Here is a 20,973-nt window from a genome sequence, read left to right as displayed (position 1 = left end):
ACAGATTAATTCCAAAAGTTTAAATACTGAAGGCAAAGTAGAGATTGTGGGTGGAAGCAAAACCGTGGCTGAAGCCTACTCTTATGATAAGCATTCAAACAGAAGTGTGCACATTCTACCTCTGTACATTTCAGAGACAAAAGAGAAGGAAGCAAAGGTTAAGAAAGACTGACTGAAAAGGGCAGTACAGAGAGAAAGAGGAACGAAAAGCAAAGTATATTTCTTTAAATGGTCTCGCCAACAAGACCACCCATTTTTCTTCTGCACAGACAATAAGAAAAATTTATTTGTGAGTAGAGATGAAGGAAACAGAGAACTCGGGAAATATGTTTCCCAATAGTTTATCAGGCACTCACATGAATATAAAGCTTTCATAGTCTCTGTCCCTCAGGAATATATGCTTATAATGCATTTGGGGACAGAATAGAATGACATTAATTACCCTTGCTCCTTTCCCTCTCTGAGGCCAATGGGAAAGCAAGGGATCCAGCTGCTGGATTCACATTTGCCAAGTTCCTTTCATCCAGTACAAGGTTGAAAATAATCATCCGTACTCCACAAAGCGATTGGCCCTGTTTAATGCTGGTTGAAGAGTAGAGAGCTGTGTCTGTATTCCTACTGGTTACACTGTATCTCTTTGGGTTTGGATGATACATTTTGTTATTTAATATTTATAGAAAGCCAGCAGGGTGTCCGTGTTGAAAGGGTCTAGGACATTATCCTGTGGCACTGTGTGGTATGTTTCAGTTGTCAGAAAACCTCCATTCTGAGCCTCCGCTTGGCCCCCGGAGCCTGAGATGGTTGACAAGACACCTGACCTCACTCGATGGCAAGTTTCCTCAGACAAAGGAAGATAAGCCTAGATGGTTTTTAAGCATCCTTTCCAGTAGCACTATGACTCAGAAGAAACCTCCGAGCCTCAGTGCCCTCGGCTGTAAAAATCAGGATAGCAAGAGCATTAGGCATAGGGGATTATTATTGATATGGGTATGGATATTAAAATGAGGGGAAGCAAGAAGGGGAGAAGGAAGAATGGAATTCACTAAATGAAACAAGTTGGAATTAGGAACTTAAAGTTTGGGGTTTGTGTAGAATGACACAGCTGGAAACAAACATTAACTATCTGAATTGAAACCTTTCCCGGGTTCTCTCACAAACCCAAACCTTTATGTGACATCCAGCTCTGAGGCTTTTTTCTTTTTATTATTGATTGTTGCCTTTCTGTAAAAGTGCGTTTTGTTTTACGCTGTTTGGTATGATCCCCTAGTAGGCAAACCTGCTGCTGTGATCTCTCTCACAGCCAATATGCTGCTTCTAAATAAGAAGCATTTTTTAAAAAATCATTTTTGGCTCGCTCTCTCTCTTTCACAGTTTGAGGAATCCCCCCCCGCCCTGCTTCTCTCCCGCTCTCTCCCCCCCCCCACCTGAGAGCTACTGAGTTTTCAGCAAGTGAATAGATTTTGCTGTCTGCTCTCCAAAGACCCTGCAGTCTTTCAGAAAGGAGAGAGATCAGCCAACAAACCTCCCAGCATCCAGTGCCTCCCCAGCAAGCAGCTTGTGAAACCCCCTCCCTTTCCAGTGCAGCCCCGGGGGACCTTCCCCCTCTTGGCTTCAGGCAGGCAGGGCCAGCAGGACGCAGAGCAGAGGCTAGCGGCGGCGGCGGCGGTGTCGGCGGCAGGAGCAGCGGCGGCCGCAGGCTTCCGTGGAGCTTTCATCCTGACCGGCAGCAAGACCCAGGCGAAGAGCAGGGGAAGAGCTCCCTCGCCCCCCCACCCCCACCCCCACTCACAACCCCTCTTCTCCACCAGTGGCAGCGCTGCTGTCTTCCCACAGGAGAACTGGGAGGGTTGCTAGAGTCTGCATCACAAGCCTCCCCTCCCCTCCTTTTTTTTCCCTTCTTGTTCTTTCCTTGCTTTGGGATCTTGCTGCTGGAGATGCTCGGAGCAGAGGAGGAGGGACCGCCACGGAGTCGGCAGCGGAGGCGGCCCCGGGGGCAGCTGGCGGAGCGGCGGCTGCACGGTCCTCAGCAGCCCTTCCAAGTCCTCACTGCCCCGACCAGGACGTGAGGGAGGAGAGCCTCTGCTGCTGCTCCCTCGCCTCCAGCCTGCCCTCCTGGCGGGGGGCGCCCGCCACCCTCCCGCTGCCCTGCACACCGCTCCGCAGACTTCGGGGGGCTCCGATTCTCCCTTCGTTTGCAGCCCCACGCTCCGGCTGCCCCGGGACGGAGGACCGGCGGGCCAGTCGCGCCGCTCTGCCCGGCGAGGGACCACCGCCCTTCGCCCTCGGGCCACCTCCTGCCGGCCCTCCCGGCCACGCAACTCTGGAAGAGAGGAGGAAGGGGCTCAGGAGGGAGCCCCCCGGCCCAGTCCGCGGCTAAGCTCAACAACTGCGGTGGGGGGAGAGAGGGGGAAGCCGGGCTCCTCTGACTGCGATGCACTGACGCCCCCGGCCCGGGGTCCCCGGCTTCTCCCGGGCCCCATGGGGAGGGCTCCCCCCCGGGCTCCGTGAACTCGGAACCGGCGGCGGGGGGAGCCGGGCGCCGGGCGCCCCGCGAGCCGAGCTGCGGCTTGGAGCAGCCCTGCCCCCCCGGCCCCGGGGTGCCCCCTGGAGGGCCTGGAGGGGCCCCGCGGGGGCCCGGGGGCCCGGGGGGGAGCGCACCATGAAGTCCCTCCTCTTCAGCCGCTTCTTCATCCTGCTGCCCTGGGTGCTCATCGTCATCATCATGATCGACGTGGACCCCCGCCGGCCCGCGCCGCCCCTCGGCCCGCGGCCGCGCGTCGCCCCCTACGCGGGTGGGCGCCCGCGCGCCGCGCTCTTCCCCCGGGACGGCGGCCCCGACGAGCCGCCCCGCAACCGCTCGCCGCCGCCGCCGCCGCCGCCGCCGCCGCTGCCCACCATCTATGCCATCACCCCCACCTACAGCCGCCCCGTGCAGAAAGCCGAGCTGACCCGGCTGGCCAACACCTTCCGGCAGGTGGCGCAGCTGCACTGGATCCTGGTGGAGGACGCGGCCGGCCGCAGCGAGCTGGTGAGCCGATTCCTGGCCCGCGCGGGGCTGCCCAGCACCCACCTGCACGTGCCCACGCCCCGGCGCTACAAGCGGCCCGGCCTGCCCCGGGCCACGGAGCAGCGCAACGCCGGCCTGGCCTGGCTGCGCCAGACGCACCAGCACCGGCCGCAGCGGCCGCAGCCCGGCGTGCTCTTCTTCGCCGACGACGACAACACCTACAGTCTGGAGCTCTTCCAGGAGGTAGTGAGCCGCCCGGCGCCGGGGCCCCGCCCGAGCCCCCTCCCAGCAGCCCCGCTGCCCCGCTCCTTCCTTTCTTTAGGTTTTTGCGAGGCGCTGGGGTCGAGCGGCTTGCCCAAGACCACACTAGCCGTGGGGCAGCCAGGGGTCTGAGGGCGGATTGGAACCCGGGGCCTCCTGGCTCCGGGTCCTTTCTGACCCGCCCCTGGGGGAGCAGAGCGGGCGGCAGCCGGGCGAGGGGGCAGCTGCCCCGCAGCCGCTGGCGCTAGTCCTGAGAGTCCCACCCGAACCCCGAACCCCGGCCCCGCCGCTCTGTCGGCGCCCGCACGGCCTTCCTCCGGCCACCCCACTGCTCTCCCGTTAGTGACGGCCCCGCCGGAGACCCCCCAGCCCGACGGGCGCTTACTGAGTGCCGCCTGCTCACCCCGAGCTGCCGGGCGCAAAAACAAAAAGCAGCCCCGGGCTTGCGGGGAGTTGACTCCCTCCTGTGGGAAACCTCGCTGGGGAGAGTTGGGAAAGTTGTGACCTGAACTACGGTAAAGGTGGTCCAAATTGTAGAAAGGAGTTGGGGGGTGGGGTAGGGGGAGCGGTCAGATCACAGAATTCAGCCAAGGAGAAAATAAGAACAGGCAAAGAATCCCCCTCCCCCTCTTTTTTGATTCAGAGCCTTTTCATTTGTGTAAAGCGCTTCTAGTGTGGAAACTCCATCCTTGGAAGAAAATCTACAGCCGCTCTGAAACTTCAGAGTGTTGGGAAATGGTCAGGTGTACAGAGGAGTTCGATGGCTCATCAAGGCTGGGTCTCCATCTGCTTCATGGCTAATTTCCTAAAGCTCCACTAAAAGAGGAGAAAGGAAATATTGGAAGGCTGCATCAAAAGATAGCAACCGAGTAACGATCCCCCACCCCTTTCTTGTGCACATTTCAAGGCACATTTTATATGCAAGTAATAATAATCGTGCCTTTTTGCAAATAATTTGCCTTAAAAACCCTTTAGGATTTACTTGAGGTTAGAACTAAGCTTCCAAGAAAGATGAATTTTGATTCCGTGCGTGTGTGTGTGTGTGTGTGTGTGTTTGCCTTGCCCACAAGTATTTTTACTTAAGCCTCTTTTTTTTAAAACCAAGGAGTATGTTGATCTCCCCAACTCCTCATTTCTCTCCTATTCCAAGATGTTTCTTAGGAGAAATGGCTTTTGCACTGACAGCATCAGTATTCCACTCAGTGGGGCAGGACCTGACAGCAGGATCCAGGCCATCTATTCAAACCGGTCAGTTCACTGCTGGCATGACAAATGTCCACCTAGTGATCCTTTTAAAGTTTAATACAAGGAGCCAGACGCTGCTAGGTTCTAGAGATTCAGAGATTAAATAAGTAAATATGTAAATAAATGCAGTCCTTATTCTCTAGACAGTTGTATTCTGTTGGATAGTGTGTATGCGTGTGACTACATAGATATAAACATATGCATATAATTTGTGTAATCTGACACTTTCATGTATACATATGCAGGTATCTACATATACGTGTGCACATTTATATGCATATGATGTGTATGTTTGAATATGTGTGTATATGTATTTATATGTTTATATATGTATATGTGTATATGTGTGTGTGTGTGTGTATATATATATATATATATATATATACATATATATATATATATATATATGTACTACAAGGGTATGGAGAGAAGAGAATCAAAGCACAGTGGATAGAAAACTGGCCTTGAAACCAGGACCACCTGGAACATAATGGCTCTTTGACCTTTTACAAGTCACTTAATCTCTCAGTGATCTAGGCATTTCTCTAAGATACTAACCTGTATTGGTAGAGAGAGTGCCTTCACCAATACCAGCGAAATCAAAGGTCCTTTTGAAACCCTTTTCCCTAATATGGAGGGAGGGCAATAACAACTGAGAGGCAGAGGGAAATCCTGAGACTCTACTCCATCCCTTTCATTCACTGACTTCTGCCCCCATAAAAAAACCCTCAGTCTGTGCCATCTTTTTCATTCACTAATTTCCACTCCAAAAACAATCAGAGCAAGACTTTCTTCTCTCTCTCTCCCTTCAGGCATGACTTTCCTGTGATTTTCTGCAGAAACAAACAAGGTTAGGGTCTGTATGATTACTGGAAAGATCATTGCATTATCAAAGTCAAGAAGTATTTGTTAGGCAGGCACCCACTATGTTCCAAAACATAGTTCCAGCTTCTTCTGTTAAGATTATTTTTTGCTCATTCTGGGGAATTTATCTTCATTAGAAGTAATTTCCTTTCAGTATCATAATCATAATTTTAATTCACCATAATTTTACCTCAAATCCCCCCCCCTCACTTGGAAGTTACCTTTAACTGTGAACATCTATTATGTTTATGTAAAGTAATTTACACTCCTTTTAATTAACCTGTTCAGATATTGGATTGTAAAGGAAAATGATTTTCAGTTTATGCCTAGCTTTTAGCCCCTTGATGTGAGATATGAGGTCTTTTTTTTTCCTGCTGGTGGGAGAATTGGCACACGCATGAAACTCAACTCATCAGAATACAACCTTTCTTCTGATGTCTCCCAGGCTAGAAGGGAGGGTGTTAATTAGTGGACATTAAACAGCACGAGAAAATTCCTGTAGATTTTTTATTGGAGCATAAGAAGAATAATTGCTAGAGTAGAAAAAAGTGTAGGGAGGGGAGGTAGGAAAACCATATTAGATTCCCACTATGCACTGAGGATATGCACAGATTTTAAGGATGTAAAATTACAGTGAGATATATTCTATATGGATTCATAACCAGAAAGATGCATGCATGAAAGAAAAAAAAGCTTAAACTATATAAAAAAGAAGCAGTGCATCTGTTGTCTATCAAACAGAAAGATAAATACCACTTATTAAATCCACCAAAGAAACACCCTTTCACCTTCACATCCATTCACAAGAATTTTATGGTATGGATGACACACTTTAGAATTTAAAACATTATGCAACTCAAGGACAGGAATATTGTTTTCCAATTCCTCTGAATTCTCCTCACTCATCTCTCTTGTTATCCTCCCCTCCATACAGCATACAGCGTTTTATGCAGGGCAGGCATCTGTTAGCTGTTATTCTCTTTTTACAATCTCTTATTCTTTTATTTGCATAATGAGCTATGTTGAATGTTTGAAAAGACCATTGGATGAAATTTGGAAATCTTTATACTGATACATTAATATCTCTAGAAGGTTGAGTTCTTTGGAAATCCTTAACTTACAAATATAAAATAAGTCCACTCTCGAATTTAATGGTTTCATGTGTATTGAAAAATGCTTCATGTAGTAGTGGACAGACAGCTGTCTTCAAATCCAGGAAGCCCTGAGTTCAAGCCCTACTTCTGAAATAGACCAACTATTAATATTTTAAGCATCTTTCAAAAGGCTAAATTGCCTTGGTGCTGATGTAAGTGGGAAGTGAGGAGGTGGGGGAGAGTTTCCTGAGTTGGAATTTTACAATACCAGTGAAATCACAGGTGCAGGCCCTTTGTATCCTATTATATAGACATGGCATGTATAGGTAGAAGTGAAAGCAATATCTAAAAACAAGACTTTCTTTTTTAGGGTGGTAATATTCAAAGGAAAGTAGAAACTTCAAACTAGAATGTTTGTTTTATCCTTTTGTCTCCTACCAAAAAAACCCACCCCAATATTATAAAACCATTTTTTAGAAAGAGATTCACAGCAGTTAAGAAAGAATGTCCCAAGACAGACTTCATCTTTTATTCATGGAATTTCTAATTTCCATGAATGATGTTAAAGTAGATAAGATAAAAGGAGGAAAATGAACTAGGTACAAATTAGCTCCCTATGTATTGGCTGCAAAGGCAGGAAAGTAAAGGATGAAAGGTCTCCAAATTAAATTAAAGGCGCAACAGGCAATCCATGTTCAATTATTTCTCCTTAGTAAGTGAAATGGTAGTTTTTTCTCACATCCAACTAACTTAATTTTCAGCCTCCTTTTTCTATTGGGCTGCTTTGGAAAAGCAATGTTTGCGGTGGACAGCCCCACTTTCACACACAGATCTATTTGCAAATGAAGCTTTGTGTGAATTGTACCAGCAGAAACAAAACAGGTCATTTCGTGAGGAGTGGTATCAAAGACTTTTTGACCTTAAAATATCCTTTGCTGTTTTCTGCACAGCCCTTAAGGATTTATGGATAATTGGATCATGGGTCATCCTAACTCCAACATGACTAATGCCATTCCCCCACCCACCCTTTATATATCGTATTGATCTAATACCTAGAACAGCTCATTTGCAAAGGATTTAAGTTACCTTAATAAATGTCAGGATTACAAATAAATGTGACTTTTATGTAGCTGATTATCAAGTAATATTTTCAATTGGATCAAATTTGAAAACCTTTAATGTTTTCCAGCATTTGTATCTGATTAATCTCAGGTAAAGTCAGTTTTCACCTTTGGGAATCAATTGAATTGAAAGGTTAAAGAAAAAAAATTGCTTTCTAGACAAGAACAAATTGTGAAACACTGATGTGATAGAAAGCTGGAGATCTTAATGAGATGAGATTAGGAAAACAAACACCAATACCAACTGGGGCTCTGTAAAAACCATTGCCCCTTAAGGCTGCATGTCGATGATATCTCCTTCCCCCACCTTCCAAGGAATTAAAAAAAAAAAGTAAGATGGACAGATGAAGGGGCCTGGGTCAGATTATTTCTTCCTCTTTTTTAGAACTCCTCTCTTATATTTTTTCTAGCTGGAACTGCAAATTAAAAAGGATCTGAGTTACAGTATTTGAAATTCAATTTACCCTAAATGGTAAAAGCCCCCATGTGTCTCCTGAATGGGTAACCTGAGGTTCACATTTCCTCTTAACCTTGATACAGTTACTTGAGTGTTTTCTTTTCATAGTGAGTAAAGCATGACTAGTACATTTCTGTCCCTCAGGTCTAGAGCATTGACCTGAAAAAGTACCACAAGTACTAAACTTCTACTTTCTTGAAAACATGCCATGTGGCTATTAGGATATACATACATTTTGATAAAGAACATATATACCGATATATATATATATATATATATATACATACATACATTCATAGGAATGAAAAATAAAGAGTGTGCACAATATTTTTTTACCTATTTCCGCTCCCTTTGCTTCATATATGTATGCTTAACTTATATACTCTCTATTTCTTTGTAGTTGGATGGCTCATCTTTGATGTTTTTGCCCATAAGCATAGAGACTAAGGATATCTGAGTGGTACTGTTTTGATTGACTACGGGGAATTATGTCCTAGTTTTCAAAATATTCTTCCTTTTGTCCCTTCCAATCTTTTTCCCCAACATCCTGCCTATATTCCTTCCATTAGTGCTTTTACTTTGTGTATATTTATTCCCTTTCAGGAGATTGAAAACTCCTTGAAAGGAGAGAGAGATTTTTTTTTATTTTTATCTGTCTCAAAATCTAGTACCTTTGGGTTTTTTTTTCCTTCTTAGATCTGTAATTTCACTGATGTGAGGAACTCTGGTATGGAAATTCCCTAAATTAATTCACATGATGAACAATTCTCATAATTGTTATAGGCAATTTAGAGCATAAAGGAGTTTTCTAGGTTTGCTACAGGTCTTTCTGACTCTTAAGACCAAGCTTCTATCCACTATACTACACTGTGTCTTGCCTAATAGATACTTAATAAATGTTTGCTGAATCCAATAGGATTAGTTTCTTCAAACTAATAGAGCTGAAGCCCTGTCAAAACAGTTTCTATTTGTAGACTCCGTGAATTTGTGTTTGCTCTGTGCTGGTGGGACTTGTTTTGATACTTCTTAGATCCTGTAGTGGGTAACTGTAATTTCCTCTGTCTGCTCCACTTGCCTCCAAATTATGAGCTTATAACTTTTCTTTTGTATGAATAGTAATAAGAATAGTGATTGCTTATAAGACATGCTTCAGAAACAAAATAGAAGCTAAAGCCAATAGTCTTATTTATTGAGTATTCTGCATTCTATTTTAAGTACAGTATTCAAGATGGTGCTTTCCATATAGAGTTCAAGTAATATCTAAATATGACTCTTTACAGCTTTAGGATTCCTATTAGAATATCCACATACTTTGTCTAGTTTATGCCTAAACATTACTATGGATTTGAGTTCCATTGAAGCATGAAATTTAAATTTTGCATATAAACTCAGCTCTTAGCCTAAAAGGGGGAAAAAAATTTATCTGCACATAAATAAATCAAAGTAATGATACCCCAGCCTTTGTATATAGCAAAAGAAGGTGGCTTAGTTTGAAATAATTTGTTAGCAGAAACTGTAAAACCTTAAAATCAAAGCCCCAGGGTCAGTAATTCTTGTGTTTATTTTAAATAATTGTTGAAAATGATACATTAGCAGCCTGGGTAGAAGCAAAAATGAAGTTAATAATTTTTAATATATAAACCCAGAAATAGATAAAAATCTTAGATAATCTGGCATCTCCTTTATTGTTATTGATTTTCTCTTCCCAAATGGAACTCATCTTCTCTCTTGATTATGATAAGCCCTGCCTTTTTCCTCTGACTTTTGTTTTCCTTATCTGTCTTTTCCTTATAAATTATATGATTTTTATTTTTTCTTAGAGGGAAATTAATGTTAGCATGTAAGCTTTTTATTGTCTGACTTCCAAATTAAATGTTGATTCTGTAGTCTTTAGGTAAGAGTGGTTAATTTCTCCAAGGACATAAAATATGAAAATTTATTTCATGCTCATCGATATGCATCAGCAACTCCATCTCCAGCCTGTGCCTCTTGCCAGGGCACCCAGAGCTGAATGAAGGAATGGTTTTCAAAACAGCCTTAGGTATCAGAATGGGATGGCAGTAGGTAGACAGTGTTGAATTATTTCAAATGAATAGGGAAGTTTATAATGTGAAAGAGATGCTGGAGGTCTGAACCAATTTGAGGTGATAACAGTTCTAGAAAATAGACACTTGCCTGGATTTACATTCAGCAGGTGTACTGAAGGCAGCTTACTCCCTGAGGGCAGCAGGTTTTGCAGAAGGCAATGCCAGATCACTAGCATATTCATTATGTTTTTTCTTGAAGGCTAGCACTACCCTCTCCCCTCGCTAGTGTGTGCAATCTTTGTTAATTCCCTTGTTTAATTTCTTCTAGATTAGGAAGTTCTCAGGCTTTATTTATTTATTTAAATAGAGGAGAGATTTTTGTTTTAATTGAAAACTTTAGGGAAAAGGAACTAGGTTAATAAAAATAAAATTATTTAAAGGAAAATCATTTTGGCCTTTCACTTCAACTAAGAATTCAGTTGTTTTATCATTAAATTTGGAATCCAAGAAAGGAAAAAAAATTAGCAGGAGGGTCACATGCTAAACACATTTTAACCATGAATACATTACAATTTTAAACTCTTAACATTCTGGCTAAATGTTTATCTTTTGAGCCTTTATCTGTAGAAGCCAAAATAGGCTGAATTACAATAACTTCTTATTGAAAACATTTTTAAGATGTATAGGATACTTTAATTCCTGGGATAATTGAGATTGTCTTGTGAAATCCAAAGATCTATCCTGAAAATTTGACTATTTAAAAAAAATAAATCAGAGGTTTGAGAAATTTTCTACTTTAGCTCTCTAATTTTACAAATGAGGAAAGTGAAATCCATAGAGGTTTAAATTAATTTGCTATGTTGTCGCAGGCAAATCACTTAAACCTCTGTGGACTGAAGACATTTCATCTGAAAAGTGAGGAGGTTGGGCTAAATAATCTGTTCAGTGCCCCCCAGCTCTATAAACTACTCAAGTCTGTGGTAGAACTGGAATTAGAACCAATATTCCTAATTTCCAGGCAAGAAAACTCAAGGAATTAGATCCGTCAAACAAAATTGGGTATTTACTTCTACATTTATAATGCTTAGCATTACATGTTTTTATTAAAGAGATGCTAGATTCTTCCTATACTAATAGCATCTGCTGGCCTCCAAATCATTCCAAATTATTGTGATATACAAGAAATTGTGTGTCTTTACAGTGACCTCTGAATAGTCAGCAACAAAATGAAGGACCTAGATGGACAGCACTTAGAGCAAAGCCATTATTTTATTTTGTGTTGAAATTGAAAGCATGTCAAAGTGAGTAGTAGGATGCCTAGATGTTAGATGCAGAAATTCAAAAATAGAAGTATTCATCTATAATACATCAGTACATCATAGAACCTCTTTTGAACCCAATAAGTTGAAGATCATCTGGTTTTATCTTCCTTTATTTGTAATGGTAGTGATTTTACAGTGCGATAATAGTACTACGGGGTTTTTAAACTAGAGGTTTATGAATGTGTTTTTAAAAATATTTTGTAGCTAGATTTCAACCTAATTGATTTCCCTTGTAATTCTCTACATTTTATTTTGTATATTTAAAAGCATTTTTCTGAGAAAAGGTCTATAGGCTTCACAAGACTACCAAAGGAGTCTATGGCACAAAAAAAGTTAAGCATCCCTGCTCTACAATATTTAGAAGTAAATTTGAAATCCTGCTCATGAAAATACTGTTTCTCAGCAATATGTGTATGGGAATCATAATAAAGAAATATATTCTAATAATTATTTTATATCATTATGACTGATAGTCACTATTGCTTTGAGATTTTCAATATAATAAGTACATTACCTCATTCAATTTCCACAACAGACTGTGAGGTAGATGCTGGGATTCAGAGAGATAACACTACTGTTCAAAATTAGAAAGGCAGGGGAAAGGGTTTCATTTGGATTCCAGATATCTGGATTCAAAACCCGACTGCCACCTTAGATAAATTATTTTATTTCTAAAGGTCTCCATTTTCTCATCTGAGGAAAAAAAATCATTGAATTGGACTAGATCTAGAGTCCTTTCCAGCTCTGTACATGATCCTAAGATCACAAAGTGAGTGTCAGAGGCAGGATTCAAATTCAATTCTCCCCTTATTTTAGGTTTAGTTTTGTTTTCAGGGAACTGAATATGTTATAATCTTTGTATTTTATCTTTTCACTCTCTTGGACTTCAAATTACCTATTTGTCAAATACTCCTGTATTGTTTAGGTTGAAAGAGATATTGGAATGGTTTGCATTTCCTTCTCTAACTCATTTTGCAGATGAAGAAACTGAATTAAGCAAGGTTAAATGACTTTCACAAGGTCACATGCAGATAAGGCAGAAATAAAATAGTAAAAGTGGGCACTCACAGGAAGACTAGAAAATTCTTTATACATCCCCAGTGCCTGAAGGAGAGTCTTCAATATAGAACCAAGAAGTCTTAAGAGTTGGAGAAAGATCAAATTCTATTGCCAATAGGAAGAACTCTAAATTTTCAGTCAAATGACCATCTCTTGATGACCCCATTTAGGATTTCCTTGGCAAAATTACTGGAGTGGTTTGCTTTTCCTTCTCCAGATCATTTTATAGGTAAGGAAACTGAGGCAAACAGAGTTAAGTGACTTGTCCAGGGTCAGAGCTAGCAAATCTGTCTGAAGCCAGATTTGAACTGGAGTCTTCTTGACTCTTGGTTCAGTGTTCTAACCACTGACCCACCTAGTTGCCCCACTAGGAGGTTGAAAACCCTCAGGAAATAGAGAGTGACTTTGTGATAAAGGTGCTTAAAGAGTATCTTGCTCCCTCCTTTGCTCAGTCATAGCAGATAGAAACAAAATCCAGATGTGAACCTGGGCCTTTGTCTCTCAATATGATCCAATTTACTCTATAGTACTATGAAGCCTCACAGTCAGATCATGATCCCCAAAGAAACTGGGTCAGCAGCCAGTCAATTATATTTTTGAAGTTCCCCCTGGGTAAATGACACTATGAAAAACAATCAATATTTATTAAGCACTTACTGTAATGTGTGTTAAGTGTTGAAATATAAAGAGAAAAATGAAACAGTCTCTGTACTTAAGGAGCTTAAGTTCTATTAGAGGAACAATATGTGTGTGTGTGTGTGTGTGTGTGTGTGTGTGTGTGTATGTATGTGTGTGTGTGTGTGTGTGTGTGTACATGTACGTGTACATACACCCATTTTTGTTGCTGAAACTTTTCAGGTGGGTCTAACTGATCCCATTTAGGGTTTTCTTGGCAGAGATATTAGAATGGTTTGCATTTACTTCTCTAACTCATTTTGCAGATGAAGAAACTGAGTCAAGCAAGGTTAAATGACTTGCCTAAGGTCACATAGCTTATAAGTATCTGAGGCTGGATTTGAACTCAGGAAGATGAGTTTTCTGTCTCTAAGCCTATTATCCTATCCACTCCATCACCTAATTGTCTAAGTAATGTGTATAAAGGCAAACACACACACACACACACACACACACACATAATGCATGTGTATATGTATGCACAAACTCACACACACTCACACATGGCAGAATACACAGTAAGATGATAGAGAAAAGGCATGGAAAGGAAGTGTTTAAACCTGTCTCTTGGCTTAAGATCTCAGGGACAGGAAGACTTGGGTTCAAATACTTTCTCTGCCATTTACTAACTATGTGAAAATGCTTACTTCACTTTCTCTCTCAATTATAATTTCCTCATCTATAAAATGGGATTGATAGTACTTATAATACCTCACAGGATAAATATGGGACTCAAATGAAATGATCTATGTAAATCACTTTACATACCTTAAAGCACTTTATAAATATTAGATAGTGTTATTAATGTGGAATGCTAGTGAATATGGTAGCAGTAACATATCTAAATAGAAGAAGCATGGTACAATACAAGCAGAACTGGTTCTGTAGCAAGAGGACCTGGGTTCAAATCTCAGCTTCAGTACTTACTACCTATATGATCTTGGTTAAGTCACTTAAGTTTCCTCAATTGCAATAGGAAGGGAGTAGTCTAGATTAGAGATTTCAAACAGTGCTGCGGAGCCAGATTAAAATGTATTTGGGAAATAGCAAAATAACAATACAATAGAACATAGATAATATTAATATGATTTTCTAAGTTAATATATGACTCTAAGGGATCTTTTTGTGAGATTTGGGGACTCCCTATTTTGGGGCAGTTGGGTGACACATGGATAGAGCCAGGAAGACTCATCTTCCTGAATTAAAATCTAACCTTAAAGTACTTACTGTGTGAACCTGAGCAAGTGGTTTGGCCTAATTTACCTCAGTTTCTTGAGCTGTAAAATGAACTGGAGAAAAAAATGACAAACTACTACTCTATCTCTGCCAAGAAAATTCCAAACAGGGATCATGAAGAGTCAGACCTAACTGAACAAAAAATTTCTATTTGAGTTTTGACACCACTCAGATTGCTTCTGAGGTTTGTTCAAGCTGTTTCTATGATTTTATAAACCTCACTACAAATGTATGTGTATCAGTGCTTGAAAACTATGGGGTTGAGGGTGGTAAGGATGAAGGGCAGAAGTAGGAATGAAGATCCTAGGAAACTTGATAAATATTCTGCTTGAAGCATATTAGGGGGTTGAAGCCATCCTTATCAGAGCCAGTCAGATGTTTATCCCTCGCTTTCTTGCTCTCTAGCTTTTTATCCTTCATTATTGAAGAAGACCATGACATCAGGGAGATGATGCCATGAAAAGCACATGAATTGGATTTGAAGGTGACAGTATTGTGTTGTCACTAGTGTCACTTTCTCCTCCAGAGCCATCTGGGTCCAGTGGTCAGATATGAACCAGGACCATTGGAGATGACCCTAGATGGGAAGCAGTCAGGATTAAGTGACTTTCCAGGGTCACATAACTAGTACGTATCCAGTGTCTGAGGCCAAATTTGAACTCCTGTCCTCCTGACTTCAAGGCCAGTGCTCTATTCACTGCCCTACCTAGCTACCTTTGAGCTCACCACCTCCATAAAGTCAAACTTACAGGTATACTTACTGGGGACTCCTAATACCCCAAGATTGATTTGCACCTCCGTATAAAACACTGAGTGCATTTTTCTTGTTAAATTGCTTAGTGTAATGAGTTAAACAGGGCTTACAAGAAGAGATTTTGTGGAGAAATGAGATTTTAACAGACTGGAAGGGCATTAAAAGAAGTTTTAGATGAAGAAGAGGTGGGAGGGGTGTTTCAGTGATAGAGAATGGCATTTGTGGTGATTCAGAGGCATGAAAGGATAAAATGTGGGTGTGTCAAAACAAAATTTCATAGCTTCAAGTTGAAATTAAGTGATAGACTTGGAGTAGAAAAGTATAAAAAAGAATCACTGAATTTTAGGACTGGGAGACATAGTAAAGGATACTTCTTTATATAGATGAAGACAGTGAGGGGCAGATAGAAAATCCCAAGTCTCCTGAATCCCAAGTCTAGTGATCTTTTCCAGATGTCATTTATTCAATTGATGCTGACTTTTTGTTTTAGATTCTATGATTGAAAAGTGCATTGTGGTTTTAAAAGAAGATTTATTGAAGTAAAGTTGTTTACAACTTTCTAGCGTGTAGCCTCAAGCATAAGGTTATATGATATATTGAGAAGGTTATTTGAGATATGGAAAAGATCACTAGCTTGGGATTCAGGAGACTTGGGATCTTGTACTTATCCGTGATACTGAGAGCATCACTTTCCCTCACTTTCTTCCTCTATAAAATTTCAGTTCAATTCATCTTGCAATGACTATGAACCACTTATATGCTGAACACCATATTAGCCTCTGGAAGTACAAAACCTAAAGTGAAAATAGTCTCTGCTCTTAAGGAACTAACATTACATTGTCCTACCTTACTAAATCAGTGGAGTCCTAAATGATAAGCCAGAGAGCTCTAAAGAGGGCAACTGCGGGCTGCCAGGCATTGAAGTGGTTGAAATTTGTTTTCCATTTCAATTTTTGCTGAAGGCTTAAAAAAAATGTGTTGAAACATTTTGTTAACTCCCCATTTTAGAAACAGGAAACTATAGTGATACAAATATTGTATTTGTTTCAAATAGTAAGTCAGGACTTTGTAACCTTGTATCCATGTCCTTTTTTTTTTAGGTTTTTGCAAGGCAAATGGGGTTAAGTGGCTTGCCCAAGGTCACACAGCTAGGTAATTATTAAGTGCCTGAGGCTGGATTTGAACTCTAGTACTCCTGACTCCAGGGCTGGTGCTTTATTCAGTGTGCCATCTAGCCGCCTGTGTCCATGTACTTTTTTAAAAAAATGTATTTTGAGAAATTACATTTCGATATGGTTGGCTTCCTTTTTAATTCTATGAATTTTATCTTATGCAATTAAAACATTCAAAAGCAGTGTCTTTGGGTTTCACCTGATTGCTAAAGGGGAGTATAAGACACATGCACAGGAGTTTAAAAAACCCCTGGCATGGCTCATAATCATAGATTTAAAGCTAGTCCAACACTCATTTTATAGATGAAGAAAAGATTCTCAGAGAGCTTCCAACCAAAATCGCACAGTTGCTAAGTCACATTCAAAGCCAGGTCCTCTGCCTACTGGTCTTTCCACTATCATGCTCTTGTTTAACTATAGGATCCTATTGCATTAACATCTTAAGACCAGAAGAAATTTTAGTGATCACCTAACTCACTCCTGTCCATTTAGAGATGAACAAAATGAAAGACATAAGTTGAATGACTTGCCTAGAGAGTCACCCATCTCATAAATGATAGAATTAGGACTAGAATCTGGTTTTCCTGTCCTTTTTCCTAGGATAGTGTTATTGGCTTTATATTATATTCGATATTTTGCCTACCTATTCCTTATTCCCTGACCCAAGGTCAAAATGGGCAGCAGCTATAGTTGCAGTTAAGCAGTGTGATCTGAGCACAAAATCTGATGCCATTAGAAGATTCTAGTTCTTGTTTAACCACAAACCAGCTGTGACCTAAATTTTCTCTGTATCTCAATCAACTCATTTTAAAAATGGGGATGAATAGTTTATGTGCCCTATGGACCCTAGGGTTATTTTTAAGATAATAAATAATAAAATAGAAGTGGTAGCTAAAAGTATATTACAAATATAAAGCAGATTAATGAAATGTTTACCTCCAATCTCTGACCTTTCAGAATGGAAGGGGCTTCAGTGGCTCTGAGGTCTTACTCATGAGGCAGCCAAGTGATGTAATGTTTAGAGCACTAGACATGACATCAAAAAGAACCAAGTTCAAATTTGGCCTCAGATGTTTATTAGCTGTGTGATCCTGAGCTAAGTTACTTAGTCTCTGCCTCAGTTTTTTTTTTCTTAAAAATGGGGATAATGCTAGCCCCTTCCCAGAGTGATTGTCATGAAAATGAAATGAAATAATATTTGTAAAGTTCTTTGCAAACTTTAAAGTGCTTTATCAGTGCTAGCTATTTGTTGTTTTAATCCCATCTGACTCTTTGTAACTCCATTGAATTACAAAATCCCCTCTACAATCTTACTGACCAGTCGTCTTCTAGTCTTTCTTAAAGAAATCCTGTGATAGGAAACTTACTGCTTCCCTTCAGGTAGTCCATTCCACTTGGAGATACCTTTAATTGATAGAAGTTTTTTCCAATGTTAAATCTAAATTTGCTATAACTATATATATATATGCAAAATAATACAGGGTAATTTTCAGGGGGGGAGACTGTCTACTAGAGAATCTTACATGAAAAATCTCATGTAAAAGGATAACTTGATTAAATGAAAGGAGGGATTCTAAGACATGAAGGTGAGATGAGGATGTCTTCTAGGCATAGGGAGATAACTTGAACAAAGGCATAGATGGGATATAGAAGGTCTGGATGACAATGAGGAACAGCAAGTTGGCCAATATGATAAGCCTGGAAAATGCAGCTTAGATCTGGATAGTAAAGGGTTTTCAATATCAACAGGTAAATTAGTATTTACTTTTAAAAATTATAGAGATCATAGTCTGAGGTAGAACCAAGATAGGGGAATAGCAAGAAGTGCAACAGATTCCTACAACTCCTTCAAACAGATCTAGAAAATGCAACAAACCAAAATCTTGATTGGAAAATCCAAAGCAAAAAAAAAAAATCACAATGAGTCATTTTTCTAGCACAAGGGGCTATAAGATAGAGAAGTCTATAAGCAGTGGAGATAATTCTGTTTAGAAGCTTGCCTTTTAATATAATGCACCAGGGCAAGAGGAGAATCTAAACACAACCAAGGGCTTAAACTTATGTAGGGTACAAGAATAGGTACCAATTGGTAGCTCTGTCCCTCACTACCCAGCTCTGGATCACAGATTCCAGGTGAAATTGGAACGAACCTGTGCCTAAGGGTGACAGTCTGGTGTGAGAAGCAATCTCAGGCTTAGAATGTGTACTGAGTAAGCAATAAGTTCAGAAGAAACAGAGCTGAGTCTCAGTCATAGTGTCTAGCTAAGTCTGACTACTAAACAGGAATAGAGGAAATTCCAGATCAAAGGAAATCCTATAGTTCTGTTACTCAGACCTGTAGAGTTTTACAGCTGGCTGATATCAACTGAATCCAGTAGCAGTCTACTGAAACTCCAAGCGGTACAATAATCACAGACAGTTGCTATATACAAATTTAGGTCAGAAGCTTGCAGAGCTGAGACCAGAAAGGCAACAGTCAGCTTTTATCTTTGTTCAGACCACTTTGGGAATGTTGAAAGCTTGAAGGGTCCCAGCCTGAACAGTACCTTAGAGCTTGTAGTAATGCATTTATTAACCAAAAAAATAGCAGCAAGATCAAACTAGATACTCCCTGCTGAAGCACATATAGCCTAACCTTACCATAAAATCCAGGAAGAATACTAGAAGAATGATCAATCAAAAAAATCCCTACCATAAAAATATATGGTTATAGGTATGTTCAAGATATAAACCCAGAATAATGACTCCAAAAGATCTATGAGCAAAACCTCAAAGAAAAATATAAGGTACAAACTCAACAAGATTTTCTAGAAGAGATGAAACAAGAATTAAAATAAATTATAAATAAAAATGAGAGCACTAGAGAATAAAAATTGGAAAAGAAACAAGAACTATTGGGGTGGCTAGGTGGCGCAGTGGATAAAGCACAGGCCTTGGAGTCAGGAGTACCTGGGTTCAAATCCAGTCTCAGATGCTTAATAATTACCTAGCTGTGTGGCCTTGGGCAAGCCACTTAATCCCATTTGCCTTGCAAAAACCTAAAAAAAAAAAAAAACAAACAAGAACTATGGAAGACAGAACTGGAAAGGTATTTAACAGCTTGCCATAAGAGGTACAAAACCTTGGCCAAGCAACAAAGTCCTGGAAAATTAGAAAACACCAAATAGAAGTCAATGACTCCATAAGACAGCAAAAATTATTAAAACATAGTCAAAAACTAAAAAAAGAAGGAAATATAAGGTACACAAAAAATTGACCTAGAAAAAAAGATCAAAAAGGAAAAAATAGAATCTAGATATCATATTTCAAGAAATCTTAAAATGAAACTGCTCAGATCTCTTAGAAACAGAAGACAAAGTATTAACAGAAACCACTACTCATCTTCTGAAAAAAAAAAATTCAAATTAAAACTCCAGGAACATCATCGCCAAATCCACAGTATCTAACATTTTTTCCCAAAAAAAAAAAATTTAAAAAAATACCACAAGAAGCTAGAAAGGAAGCATTCAAGTCCAAAGAGTCATAGAGAGAATCACATATGGTTTAGCAACCACCAATATATTAAGGAGTGGAGATCTTGGAATATTTTTGTTTGTTATTGTATAGTTGTTTTCACTTATATCTGAATGGTTCTTGTCCTTTGTTATCAAAGAAAGGCAAGATGACATCACTATGTTTGAGACAAATTACAGTGTGTCTTACTATGGTTGGTCAGATCAATATGAGCTCAGGATGCTCTACCCTAGGTCGGGCACAAATAGTACTTGTGAACACCCTAGAGTGGATACTCTAAACTTACATTAGTCACATATCCTTTGATCTGCTTCAATTCTGCCCTTCCTATAGAGCATAGCACCCTCACTGATGAGGGCACCAATATTTCCCATGCTGCATATTCAATTCCAAACTTATTAATAGAGACCTTCAGGGTGTCCCAGTAATGCTTCTTCTGAACCCCTTATGAGTGAGTGCTTGCTCTGTGAGTTCTCCATAGAATAGTCTTTTTGACAAGCATATATCTGACATTCTTATATATAATGTGCCCAGCCCATCATCATTGCACTCTCTATAGTAATATTGGAATGCTAGGCAGTTTAACTCAAGAAAGGACCTCAGTGACTGGTATTTTATTCTGCCAGGTGATCTTCATAATCTTTCTAAGACAATTTAAATGGAAATGATTCAGTTTCCTGATATGGTGCTAGTTGACTATCCAGGTTTCACAGGCATATAGCAATGAGGTCAACATGATGGCTCTGTAGACCTTCAATTTGGTAGTTAGTCTAATGTCTCTTCTCTCCTATGCTTTCTTTTGGAGCCTACCAAATACTGAGCTAACTCTGGCAATCTGTATCAATCTCATTGTCAATATGTACCTCCCTGGAAAGAACACTGCCAAGGTAAGTGAACTTGTCCACAGTATTCAAAACTTCTCCCTTTGCTGCAATCAATGATTCCACATATGGATGGTGTGGTGCTGGCTGATGGAGCTGCTGTGTTTTCTTGGTATTAATTGTTAGGCCAAAATTAGCACAAACAGCAGAGAATTGATCCAATACCTTGTTGCATCTCAGCTTCAGAGGCTGCATTGAGGGCATAATCATCTACAAACAGAAGATCATGCACCAACTCTCCCTCCACTTGGCCTTTTCAAGTTGAAGAATTTGCCATCAGCGCAG

General features: G+C 40.6%; 1 protein-coding gene across 1 annotated transcript in view; it reads left to right on the top strand.

Annotated features, from left to right (window-relative positions):
* The first annotated feature begins 2,659 nt into the window (after positions 1 to 2,659).
* Positions 2,660 to 20,973, top strand: part of B3GAT2 (beta-1,3-glucuronyltransferase 2) — a 92,125-nt gene continuing 73,811 nt past the window's right edge. The window contains exon 1 of the mRNA XM_074237314.1: positions 2,660 to 3,250. Coding sequence (XP_074093415.1) covers positions 2,660 to 3,250 — 591 coding nt within the window. The remainder of the gene's footprint in view (positions 3,251 to 20,973) is intronic.

Source organism: Macrotis lagotis, chromosome 5 (assembly GCF_037893015.1).
Source record: "Macrotis lagotis isolate mMagLag1 chromosome 5, bilby.v1.9.chrom.fasta, whole genome shotgun sequence".
In the NCBI taxonomy this organism is placed as follows: Eukaryota; Metazoa; Chordata; class Mammalia; order Peramelemorphia; family Peramelidae; genus Macrotis; species Macrotis lagotis.
This window is presented reverse-complemented; position numbering and strand designations above follow the sequence as displayed.